Source organism: Bos indicus, chromosome 26, assembly GCF_029378745.1.
Source record: "Bos indicus isolate NIAB-ARS_2022 breed Sahiwal x Tharparkar chromosome 26, NIAB-ARS_B.indTharparkar_mat_pri_1.0, whole genome shotgun sequence".
Lineage (NCBI taxonomy): Eukaryota > Metazoa > Chordata > Mammalia > Artiodactyla > Bovidae > Bos > Bos indicus.
The window spans coordinates 15,277,824-15,290,921 of record NC_091785.1 but is presented as its reverse complement, the minus strand read 5'-3'; the positions used below and the strand labels follow the sequence as shown (position 1 = coordinate 15,290,921).

Here is a 13,098-nt window from a genome sequence, read left to right as displayed (position 1 = left end):
TGATGGTTCAGTGGTAAAGAATCCATCTGCCAATGCAGGAGATATAGGTTAAGTCCTTGGGTTGGGAAGATCCCCTGGAGAAAGAAATGGCAACCCACTCCAGTATTTGTGCCTGGAAAATTCCATGGACAGCAGAGCCTGGAGGACTACAGTCCATGGGGTTGCAAAAGAGTTGGACATGACTTAGTGATTAAACAACAACATTCCTATGAAAAGTAACTATATTTTTAGTGATAAAAACAGCATGTTTCATATTGTTGCAAATCTGGCTCAGTAGATGACAGCTAGCATAGTACCTAGTGGAACCCATTGGAACCTTTTCTTGTAGACTGGACCTCTATGGTATAACATTTTCTGCCTTACCTTGACACCAAATATGTCTGCTCCTTACCCTCCTGCTATAAATCCTCCAATTTCCAGGAAATGATGGGCAGTGCCAAGGTTCATGGGCTGTTTGTGAACTGGTTTTCCAAGCCTGGTGTTCAAATAGGCTAAAACTTGAATGGGTCTTTATGGATCACAGAGGGTCCCTGATGGGGCATTTTGCAGAACTCTAAATGAATACGGTAGCTGTATGAGATTTGATATAAGGGACCAAAGGGATCATGTAACAGTGTGCTTAGAGTAGTGCTCAGGCTGCCCAGCCTACACTGTAATTACCAAATCCCCATGTCCAGTACTGACCATGGTGCCATACACCTACACTGGAGGCCAGCATGTTGTCAAAGAGATCTGGCTCTCTTCCCACTAAATTACCCTCAGTAGATTAATTATGCCTACTGGCTGAAAAGATAAGAGGCTAGAAGAGCCATGCTGAGTTTGACAAATACTGCATGTGAAACACACAGAGAATCAGGCTTAACAGCACCCTCCCCAGCCCCAGTCAAAGCCAAGTGCAATATTCACAGAGCTAAAGTCAGAACTGGAAAGGTGGCAACACCTATGAGTAAGATTAAAAGGCCGGTGACCCTTGGCAGCCCATCCTGGGCATGTCACCAGGAAATTAGAGCTCTCCAACAGTAGAATTCTATGCCAGCAGGAGAGGGCCAAATAAGGTTTGTGATCAAGAAGACTGTTCATACCATTCCTGGTGAGGCTGCTCAGAGGGGAAGGACCCTGGGCTAGGCATCATTTTGAATAGGAAGTGAATACTCAATTCTGCTATAGTAACCACAGTTCAGTACTTTAGTGTTTTTGTCTTCCTTTGTGGCCTACAAGTCTTCTGTGATGCTTATTTGTAACATGGGTTGGAGCAGGTAATATTTTTGCACTTAATAATTGAAGCAAATGAGGAAAACAGGCTCAAGGACACTAAGTGGAAGGGCCTAGATGGAAAGGGATGACACCACCCCCAGATCTTCAGATGGCTAATCCAGTGGTTTATCCACTCTTCCAAGATGGAGAAGTATGAGTGGGAGAAGCTGAAGATAGTGGAAGAAACAATGGCTCAGGTGAGCCATTGGATGCTAAGAGGCTTTAGAAGGCAAAGCAAGCACGCAAAACAGAGGAAGGAATCTCTTGGCAAATGTGGGAGTTGGTGGGGAGACTGACAAGAATGTGGAATTTGTCTTGGGACATGGGACATCAAGCCGGAGAAGTAGGAATGGGATCAGATGAATAATTTGAATGTGATGTGGTGTATAAAAAAGCATTGTTATGCCTTCATGCAAACCAGAGTAACAGTGAAAGCAGGGCCTTAGGCAGATTAATCTGGCAGTGGAACAAGGATCTGAGTGGAATAAAGAGTCTAGAAGCAGAGACCCAAGATACTGTTGTGGTAATTCAGGTGTGAGGTGATAAGTCTTGGACTAAGACAGCAGCAGTGCAAAGGATGAAGAATTCATGAGACAGTAAGAAGACAAAGCACTCTAAGACTTACTGTTGGAACAGAAACTGCTTCAAGATCTGAGGAACTAGAACAATGAAGGCCTCACTGGAACATAAGATTATTTTTGAGACATTAGATTTGATGTGACAGTATCAAAGAGATAAATAGTTTGAAACTTGAGTCTAAATCACAACTGGCTAGAGGTCAGTCTCTTTAATAAATACATTTTGATGCACATGGATTAAAAAAAGAAACAAGTTATATTAACTAAGCATATGCTACAATCATTAAAACCAAAATATAGTTTTCTTTCATATTAATTTTATTAGTAATTATAAAATAGAAGCAGTTTATGAAAATAGTTTCCTTTTCAAGATATAGGAACTGATGTCTTTGCAAAATATACACACCCACAATTGTTACAATACATATCCTTGTATATAACTCGGACATTATAAAAGTGTTTAAGAATCACACCCTGTAAAAGTCAGGAGAAGAAACATTTTCTCCAACTTTGGTCATATATTGTGACATTCAAGCACTTAAACCACTTTGTTGAAATGTACAGGCCCAGAGGGATGTAACTTTCAAGGTCTCATAGGTTCTTTTATTGTGCAAGGCAGAGAACCAGGAGAGGCATCCCTAAGAGTTTATTAACCTTAGATATCTCAAGCAGTGGTTTATTTTCCATACTTTACCGTGGAAATAAAGGAGGGATAAATAAGACCATGGAAACCCATCTTGGGCAGGTCCCCTCCCTAGCATCCCTAACCATGGAGTATGTCTCCTACAAGAGGATTTCTAACCTTTGAGCCTTAAAAAGCTCCAAGTCTATAATTATCTAACATACTTGCAAAATGATGGTTCTGCAACTTTAAACTTGAATACTGCAGAATAGGCTAAAGTTATAATAATAGTGTGACTCTCCTAAATAGACTTCATTTAGGATTTGTCTGGTGGGAAGCATTTGGGAAGATCAGCAAGCCAAAAATTTCCTCCGGGAACTACTGGAAAAGATCGTTTCTCACCATGGCATAAACCTTGGAAGCCAAGTTCTTTCTTACTTTGGCAGATTTATGATGAAACAATGGGAAAGAGCCTATAAGCATTCAAATCTGTAGGCTTAAAATAACAGATGCTAGGTCTGATACAGTAAGAGCTGAAGCCCCACCAATAAAGGGTTCACTGTGACAAAGAACCATTAGTATGTACTCTCTATTTCCTGATTAACCTCTCAAGTTCTCCTAAATATTACATTCTCTCTTTAACTACAGAATACTGGCCTGATGAAATTCCAGACATAAAATGTGTTGTTTGAACTCATGAGGATAGTATCATGGTTCAGCACTGACACTTAAGATCATACTGATATACTAGAATTTAACAGTAATTTTTTTTTTCAAGAAATTACAAAACTCAATTAATTGTGGATTCACAGGTCTTTACATTTAATATATAACATGAAGCATTATTATATAAAATCCCATAAGGGAAAAAGACTATAAAAATAAGTTTACTAGGATTACTATATTTTAAAAAGTAATTTAAAAAATATACTCCGAAGTCCCTTAAGTATTTGGTTTAGAAAGTAAGAGAGGTATCTTAATAGGGTGAACCATAAGGAACTATGGTTTTTGTAATGTGAAAAGGTAAAATCTCATCAGTTTCCTATGGTTAAAGTGAATAAAACCCTGAGAAAATTTTATTTGGCATCACACCATAAATTCAAAGAAAATTTATAGAAAATCACATTTCTATTATAGGGAAAACACTTCAGAATGGAAATGTGCATACTGGTCATGCCAAGATTTCTTTCTTATGATTTTTAAACACCTAAAATCTTTTAAGGTTAAGAAAAATTTAGGGGTGTTTCAAAAAAAAAACACCAGACAATTATAATTACAGAATGTAGCTACAGTTGCTAATGCCACTAAAACAGAAAACTATTAGCCAGATTTGGTGATGGGAAGATTTTTTTTTTAAGTTTATGCATAAAAGTTTTAGCATTAAAGTGAAAAGGCACAAATACGGGTTAAAGAATGACAATTGTTTATAAAAGCCTTGAAAATAAGGCTAATTCATTTGTTTTATTAATACCATTAAGTAGGCACCTACTCCAAGTTTCAGCTTTGGCCTCCTAAATGGGATTACATTTCAAATGAATTCTCAGCATAAGACTAACTATATAGCAGCATTATTATCAGTAAGTTTTTCAGCCTCTACACTGCTGAAAGAGAATCTAAAAGTTTCCTCCCATCTATATCCCATCAATACCAAAAATACACTTCTAAAAATTACATAATTTATACTTAGAGTCAAAAATTGTGCAGTTTTTCTTCAACGAATGATGTATCCTCTTACCAACGCCTACCAATGCCACCCCAACAACAACAAAAAGCCAAAACCAAAAATAATTGACCAAAGAAATCACTGCTACACCCAACTGACTGGCTTATTCTCAACTAATTAAAGATGATACTTTATAAAACGTATTAAATATAATCAATGAAGTAAATGCAGATTTTCCAGGTGTGTGTGTGTCCACTATGTGTCTAAACTGGGTGACGGTGTACTTTTAAAAAATACACATTTCGGCAGTGATGCTTTATTTGGTACTCTGGCACCATTTACGAATGGCTGCTCCAGTGTTACTGGCTATGACGCATAGGGAGCCACCCACTGTCCACCATGATGGCATGTCATTAAAGAAAATAATCTGAAAGATAAAAGCAAAGACCACGTCCATGGTCCTCATTAATGCTACTGGCCCTGCCTTTTCTATCTGAAGGGCTTTTGCCAGAAACATCTGACCTCCCAAACCAAACATCCCAATTAGTATGAGAAATAGCCTGTCCAACCCACAGTGCGGAAGACGCCATTCTCCTAAAATAGAAAGGACAATGACACACTCGATGAGGCCAAAGATTACATAATACCAAATGCTCAATATGTAGTCCACAGATGTCCCTATTTTTCTGAGGATAACCAGAGTCATGGCAGCTAACACAGCGTGCGCAAGGGCCACCAAAGCGCCCTTCACGTGAACTGAATAGTCTTTATCCGCCTCCACGACTTCAGAACCGAACAAAAATGGTGGCCTCACGATCAGTATCACTCCAGTGATGGTGAAGGCAGTGAAGAGGGCGTCCCAGGGGCTGTATTTTTCCTTGAGAAATATGCAAGCAATTATAGAGGTGAACACCGGGCAGCTAAAGGAGATAACTGTGGCATCTGCGAGAGACGTCAGCTGGTAGGCATAGTACAAAAGGATCATGGCGTTAGAACCAAGGACTCCTCTGAGGAGCAGGTAGATTCGTTGACCTTTGGGGCCTATAAACCCAGTTCTGTAAATTCAAAGGAACGAATGAATATTAAATGGACTTGACATTTGTTTTCAAATTACATTCTTAAACATTATCTTAAAAGTCTTTACTTTCAAAAACAAGGAAATGGTATATTAATTATGTCTACACTATTATAATATACCTTTTACAAAGTGTTTCCTAAGTATAACTAATGACATCAAAGTGTTCACAGTACAAGCAAAAATAAGACATAAATAGTATAATTATAATTCAGCAAATATAGTATTTTCCCTATGTATTGATATATGCTTGTAAAAAAAGACAAAAAGGAAAATATACTGAAATGTTCATTGTGGTTATACCTTAAACAGGTGGACTCATAGGTAATTTTTCTTCTTTATATTTATTTTCTCCAAACTTTTTACAATGAAAAAGTGTTATTTTTATAATAGGTACAATTTCATTATTTAGCTGCCCTATATAAGAAAACTTGGGAATGCAAGTGTGCATTTGCAGTCTTAATGAGTTTCTTCTGTTAAAGCTGAAGCAATGCTAAAGTTTATTTTAGCTACTGAGTATGAGACAACTTTTCACTGTTCTCCTTAGGAAAAGAGTTAAAATACACTGGAAAAGAAACTGTAGCATCTGCATAAGTATAGTAACTGCTGCTCAAATGCTTTTTAATTAAATATTTACAAAGCAGGGCACTGTGTAAGTTCCTGCCTAGGTGCGGCTCACTGGTCTGTTACAGAGCTGGCCTTTTTAGAACAGCATCTAGGCTTGATAGAGGGACCCCTGGGTCTCTGGAGTTAGAAATGAAAAGTGTAGTCACCTTTGATCCATACTTTGAGAAGCTGAGTTTTTTCCATGATAGTGAAACGTAAAAGGGGTCAAAAGAGATTAGTGTAAGAATGTAAGAAAATTTTCCTAAGTGCCTTCCTCCCAGTACTTTTTTTTTTTTTTCTCCCAGTACTTTTATTCCAAAATGGAGAGCATGATTGTATTCACATCAATGGTCTGTTGCCACCCTTCAACATTCCTTAAGTCGTACCCACCATCAGTTCCTAAAATACTGTGACTTGTCCACACCAACACGGGAATTTCTGACAATATTTTTGCTCTTACTGGATTTTCACCTTTTTCACCAAAAACTTGGGATAAGGAGTGAAACAATTCTAAATAAATCTGTGCTGAGTGATAGATACAAGGAGACTTCGGTAGCAAGTGACTGAAACTTTTAATTTGGAGTTAAAGCATCTTTACCCAAAGAGACAAAGAGGCAAACTGCCACCAGGAACCCAACAGCCCCTCTTCCCAGGTGTCTAAGTACACAGGGGTGTGCAGAGGTTATAACAGCGTGGGTGAGCCATAATTTTAACCTGGGGAGGGTGTGTGGATGGGGTCCACGTGGAAGGGGAAGAGAGGCTGGCCGGGGAGAAGACAGTAAGGATGGGGAATACAGTTTTCATATAGGGTAGAGGACAAAGGGTATTATTCCCTCCAGTTTGCAGATGAGGACACTGAACAAGAAAGGAGTTAAAAAGGCCTTTCTCAGAGAGTCAGCTGATGTGGCAAACTTCACTGCTGTCTTACTTTAAGAAATTGCCACAGTCACCTTGACCTTTAGCAACTACCACCCCGCACAGTCAGCAGTCATCAACATGAAGGAAGACCCTTCACCAGTGAAAAGATTAGGACTTGCTGAAGGCTCAGATGATGGTCAGCATTTTTTGGCAATAAAGTAATTATTTAAATTTGTTTTTTTTACAAAAAGCCTTTCTTAAGCTCTCCTTACATCTTTCCCATGGCACCCTAGTGGGAAGATCGAAATATTATTATTGTAACTTTCTGTCTGCCCTGTTTGGAGAACAGCCTGTTATACTTAAAGAAACCTCTGACACCAGGAGACACTACTATTTCCTCTCGTTTACTTTTCTCTTCCAAATACTAGTTATGCCAAAGGAAAGAGGGAGGGTGGTACAAGATGGGGGGAATTGTACAAGGAAAGCATTGTTCTCAAAATAGGGGCTGGTGAATAACTGAATCTCTTTCCCCTCCTTTATTGGGCATGTGGTTTGTGCTTATGAGAGCAACTTCTATGGGTGGATCCTTGTGACTTTTCATTAATCTGAGCCAAAGGGTATGAGGACTGGTAAATCTATGAGAGTGATAAAGCAGATGCTGGAGAGTAGATGATTCAAGCAGGTCAAAAGATTTACAAACATTTATTAATACTTTCTACTTGACAGGTAAGAAATACTTACTTTCTGTATATTATGCAAGGGATAATGATTAGCATTTGGAATACACATCGGAAAGCACTAATTTCTACAGCGTGGATGTCTTGCACTTTTTTAACAAATAAGGAGCCCACTGAGAAAAGGAACGCAGACAGTAATGTGTAAAACAAGCCAAGTCCAGGACAGGGTGCTTTCTTCTCAGCTTCTGAAAAAGATTAAATTCTGATTAGTCCTTGCTTCCAAGTTTTATCACTTTTACTTAGATACTGAGAAAAATGGAATGACATTGATGACTAACAGGACACAAATATTACCTCCTAAATAATATCCATTCTCTGGGCCTGAACCATTTTCCCCACCAAGAATAGAGAACCACAGGCAAAGGGCAACAATTTAAGCCTACATTTTTAACTGCAGTTCACGCTATAAAATGGATTTCTCTGGCTCACTGAAGACTCGTCCCTCACTTGTAAGTCAAAAAAAAGTACAAGCTTACCAAGATGGTGAAAGAAATCTTTAAGAAATGTTTATCAAGATGGCGAGAGAAAAATGCTTCCAAGTGATATTTTATATCATCTCCTTGGTGAACTCAGCTTTAGACAGAACGTGTTCTTTTCTGGAAAACAGGTCCGAACTGTGTGATGTGGCTACTTGTTGATTATGTGGCTTCCCCCACAAGCCTGTGAGCTCCTCTAGGGCTGAGAGCTCAGTTGCGTGTTCAGGCCTGGCCCATGGAAGACACTGAATAAATATTTGCTGAAGGAAATAATGTGAGAAAACCTAGCGGGTTTTTTAAATAATATAAGATGCATAGTCTAACACCACAGGCAAAAGCATAATCTGAGAAGGCTCTCTGTTTAGTTATTTTGAACAGCTGGCGCTAGTGGTAAAGAATCTGCCTGCCAATGCAGGAGACATAAGAGACAAGGGTTCGATCCCTGGGTCAGGAAGATCTCTTGGAGGCGGGCATGGCAACCCATTCCAGTACTGTTGCCTGGAGAATCCCATGGACAGAGGAGCCTGGTGGTCTACAGTCCATAGGGTCATGAAGAGTCAGTCATGACTGAAGCGACTTAGCACACATGCAAGCAGATATTTAAGTTTTCATGATTTACAACTTATTTTCCATTTAGAACACAACTTTTTGACAGCAGGAGCTAGGTTATTTATCCCTCTGACCCCAAAGTGCTTAAAGTTTTTAAAAAAGAAGAAAAAGAACTGCCATCTAATTCTTGGCTTGATCTTAACCAGGAAACTTCTGTTCCCTCCGGGGCATCAAGTATTCAATCCATTAATGAAGGTCATTAGGAGCAGCCACTGCCTCTGTCTTATACAGCTGTCTAAGAGAGGAGTAGAATGCGCTTTCAATCTCATCTTGGCCATTCAGAGGAGAGCAAAATACAACAGGGTAAGCAGAGAACTCCTTAAAAGATAGGCCACACACTGAAGAATAGTTTTTTAAAAAACTAACGCACAAAAAACCAAGGAGAAAATAGGATGGAAATACAGTACGGCCCTTGTTAGTTACGAGCATAGCAGAGGTGAAGGATGTGTAGGCACATGTAGTAAAGCAAGATTATCATTCCAATCTAGGAATTTACAGTGGGCTACTCAGCCATAAACCAGTACTGCACAATGTTTGTTTGTTTGTCTTAATGCCCTTTTCTGATAAACACAAACATCAGTTAATACATTTCAACATCCACATGTTAACTAGATACTTTTGCCCATAGTGATAAACAATTTGCAAAGTGGGACCAAACTATGATGATGCACAGTCCTCCTGGGCGTACATTACAGCCTGACCTTTGTAGTAAAAGACGCCATTCTGGTCAGAGGCCTCCGCCTTTTCCTGTTCAAGGTGTACAGCTGAAGGGAATGACCTGGAGCTAGCAGTCACCATGTAATAGGTTATCTGTTATAAATACCAGAATCCTCCATTCTATTCTATATCTGTGTGCTCAGATACTGCAGGAACCAAACTGTACATATCCACTCAGTCCATGAGAAGGAAGCTTTAGAAGGTTAAGCACCACAAAGTACATGTCTTAGAGCCTTAGAGGTCAGCTTCTGAAATTTCAGAATTCAGGTCCAAATAAAATAGTTTTTCTAAGAAGAAACCTAATCCTTACAGAGAACCTATACCCTCAGACAGAACAGAACAGAGTGGGAAGATCAAGGACAGAAAACATCTTGGTCTGTATTTCAAGGATCTTCTCCAACCTAAACTTTTAAAATTTTCTCAAGGAATATTTTAACTTATGATATTTTAACTCTTTTAAAACTTTAAGTTTCAAGGCCTGGCTGAACTTGATTATTTGTTGTGAGGCTGAGGACTGGCAAACTTCAGTCTCTTACAGAACAATAATTTCAGTTCTGTCAAAGGAAATGAACAAGAGAGCAGCATAATCCAAAGAGGCATTTGCTTACGTATATGCTTCCGCGATCATACTCCATGCAAGCGTATCTAATAATCTGGTAACTCTAAACAATTCAACTTAAGTGGCAACAGTGTAATTTCCTGAGTCGGAAGAAAACGGAAAAGTTGCTCAATTTCTCTATCCTCTGCTTTAAACTGGTGATTCACTACCCAGTTGGGATTTAGAATCAACTTAGGAACTTTTAAAGCTCCCAGCCCAGCCCTACCTGAGACCCACTGAAACAGGATCTTGGGCATTGTAAAAAGCTCTGCTGGTTTCAGGGCCACTGCTACCCTAAGGAACTCACTTCTTCCAGGAGAATGAGAGGCACAGACTTAAGACAACTTCTCCTTGCTTCAGTCTAAGACTCACACTGCCCCTCATGAAAATAAACAGATGTCTTAGGATAGCTATATGCTGTCTGTGAAGGTTATCCAAGAATGTAAGAAAAATGGGTAACAGTTTCAGCCTCAACTTGAAAATGAACTTTCTTGAGATAAGCAGTTGGGTTAAGAAGCTAAAATGATGCTGTCACAAAGTTCAGTGACCACAGTACAGAAGTTTAAAGTGTTTCTGTGGCACTCCCTTTTTTGGAATATTACCTGGTTACCTTATAATAAGTATTTCTAAGTCTTATTAATAGCAACTTTCTTTGAAATTAAAAGACTCCCTCAAGATTCTTAGGTGCAATTGCTTACATAGGTTTTGCCACATGCTGCCTGAAATATTCCTCTTTGATTCACAAACAGGGAAATCACTTAAGAGCTTGCAAGGACTAACTCAGCAGTCCATCAGAACAACATTCAGGCCTAGGATATTAAGGCAAGAATCTGACCTCTTCAAAGCTGCATCTCTGGTCCACTCAGCTGAAGGGAACCCCTACATAAATAATGAGAAGCCTGATCATTTCTTTTAGCATTTAGGATGAAACTGGAGCAAGAACCATCTCCCTGGGGTTTGTCTCTCTATAAAGTTTGTGAACTTTGTGAGTCTTGAGAAAGTGCACACAGATGGGAATAGTGGGGTTGGCTAAACAGCAGGGAAATTCCAGGTCACACTAGGGAGGTGACCTAGAGGATGAGGTGGTGCGGGCTGTGTAACTTTGTCCTGAAAGAAGATTTGCCTTTCTTTTTTCTTGGAAGAAGCTGCTTCAATTGGGTGGTGAAGATCAAGGAGGAATGTGCCTGGGGCTGGGAGAAAGGGCCCTGGGCTGGGTCTCTAGCAAACTGGTATCCTATGCCTGGTGCTGCCCAGACCTGTGGAGTGTCTTTTCCAAACATGCCAGATCTTCGGAGAAAAAGCAAACCGAACAAAATCTTGCCAGAGCCCTCTCTTTCCAGGGCCTCGGTTTCATCATTTGTGGAAGGAAGACATTGACAGTGTCCCTGGCCTTGTAGGTGGCTCGTGAACCTCTTACCCAGGTTATGTGAGACTGTGCTTTTGTCTCATTTTGCCTCAGTTGCTAAAAATTCCTTGTAACTCAAAAAAGGTTAAGAACCAGTGGTCCCACTCAACTTTGCCTTCCCAAGAGTCTTAAGGCTGAGACAAACATTTTTTTCTAGACTCGATGCTTTTCAGCTTCCTCTTCGAGGAACACCGTTTAACATCGAGATCAGTTTTCTTGGTTGGCTTCCTCCCAACCTCAGCCCGCTTCGTGATGGCCTTTCTCGCTGACCCCCAACCTCCGGCAGGGCGCACCGAACGGCAATCGGACTCCACGATCCTGCCCGCAACACTTTAATTATAGGAACAGTTTCAGAAACCCAAATGGGTTCCAAACTAATCAGAAACTTTCTCCGGTCTTTCCGCCGACTGGGACGCAGGGGGCTTCTTCTTTCCAGCCCGCACCCCCGCCCGCAGGTGACAGCGCGAGGGTGTTCCAGAGCTTCCAGCAGGGTGGGAAGGAGAGGCGCGGCCCACCATGCGCAGCCCCCCGCCCGCGGCTGCGGGGATTCCCACCCACTGGCGCCCTCTTGGTTCCCCCATGGGCGAGACCCGCGCCAGGGTCCGCGCCCCGCACTCACCCTGCTGGGCACGCGAGCCGCACGGCGAGGAAGGGCACTGCCAACACCCTCCGGGGCCGGGCGTCTCCACCACCTCCGCAGCCGCCGGCTCCTGCCTGGAGCTCGGGGTCCGGATGTCCATCAGCGGCAGCCCGGAGTCCTGCCGCTTAGCGGCCCCAGTATCATCCAGGGGCCGCATCGCCGGCCCGCGCTCTCTCCGCGGCCACAGCGGCGTCTGTAGCCTGCCGCCGCGGCTCTGCTGTTCTGCTCTTCCGGCCCGCGGCAATCCGGTTACTGCGCATGTGCGCGTGGGCCCTCCCCTCTCCCCGAGCCGCGCTCGTCCTCCGCTGCCCTCTCACCTTCAGCTTCCCTTGCGCGAGGCCGGCCGCCTCCAGGTTAGGCTGCGGTGCCCGGGGCAGAGCCGGAGGCGTCCACTCCTCTGCTGCGGTCCCGCTAGACTGGCCAGCGACTTGGAGTCATCCTTCCCACGGACGCTGGACCCCTTTCTGTCATTGCGAAGGGAGGCTGGGACCCCCGCGTGTCCTGTAACCTTCTCTTGGGGCGGCTGTTGGGGAGATTAGAGCAGAGTGCATTTATTTTTCCGTGTGGCGCGGCATTCAGCAGTAGCAGCACACCCTGAAGACCTTGCCAAGCACTGTGCCTGTCTGAAGGATCATGGCTTTTTCCTCTTTTGTATAAGGCTTTGCCGCTTACCCAAGGAATGTCAAATTTTACTGGATTGGGGTTTTAAAAAAAATTAGCACGTAACTATGGGGGAAATGTATCTGTAAGACTGGGGCAGAACCCATTTGTTTGTTGTTGCTTTTTGTAACTGTAGGCGTTCATTGTTGATCTTGTCTTTGTCTTTCCGTCTGTCCATTTCTCTTCCTTCTTCTTTTCCTCCCTCCTCCCTCCTTTCTTTCCTTCCTATTGTTATTTGGTTAGGGGAAAAAAAATTCCAACAACCTGATGTAACTGCACCTGGTAAAATCAGAGATTTATGTCATTTGGCCCCAGGATTCACTAATAGCCTCTATGCTGCTGCTGCTGCTAAGTCGCTTCAGTCGTGTCCGACTCTGTGTGACCCCATAGACAGCAGCCCACCAGGCTCCCCCGTCCCTGGGATTCTCCAGGCAAGGACACTGGAGTGGGTTGCCATTTCCTTCTCCAATGCATGAAAGTGGAAAGTGAAAGTGAAGTCGCTCAGTCGTGTCTGACTCTTAGCGACCCCATGGACTGCAGCCTACCAGGCTCCTCCATCCATGGGATTTTCCAGGCAAGAGTACTGGAGTGGGGTGCCAT

General features: G+C 42.1%; 1 protein-coding gene across 2 annotated transcripts; it reads right to left on the bottom strand.

Moving 5' to 3' along the window:
* Positions 1 to 2,129: 2,129 nt before the first annotated feature.
* On the bottom strand, positions 2,130 to 12,091 carry SLC35G1 (solute carrier family 35 member G1). Of its 2 annotated transcripts, none has more exons than XM_019953120.2 (3): positions 11,818 to 12,091; positions 7,398 to 7,575; positions 2,130 to 5,172 (listed from the first exon to the last, which is right to left on the bottom strand). In XM_019953120.2, exons 1-3 carry the CDS (start codon positions 11,993 to 11,995, stop codon positions 4,434 to 4,436), a joined length of 1,095 nt encoding a protein of 364 aa, XP_019808679.1. In that variant the 5' UTR covers positions 11,996 to 12,091; the 3' UTR covers positions 2,130 to 4,433. The 2 variants fall into 2 exon arrangements, with proteins under 2 accessions (XP_019808679.1, XP_019808678.1); XM_019953119.2 differs by having other exon boundaries at positions 7,398 to 7,578; positions 11,818 to 12,090.
* Positions 12,092 to 13,098: the final 1,007 nt, after the last annotated feature.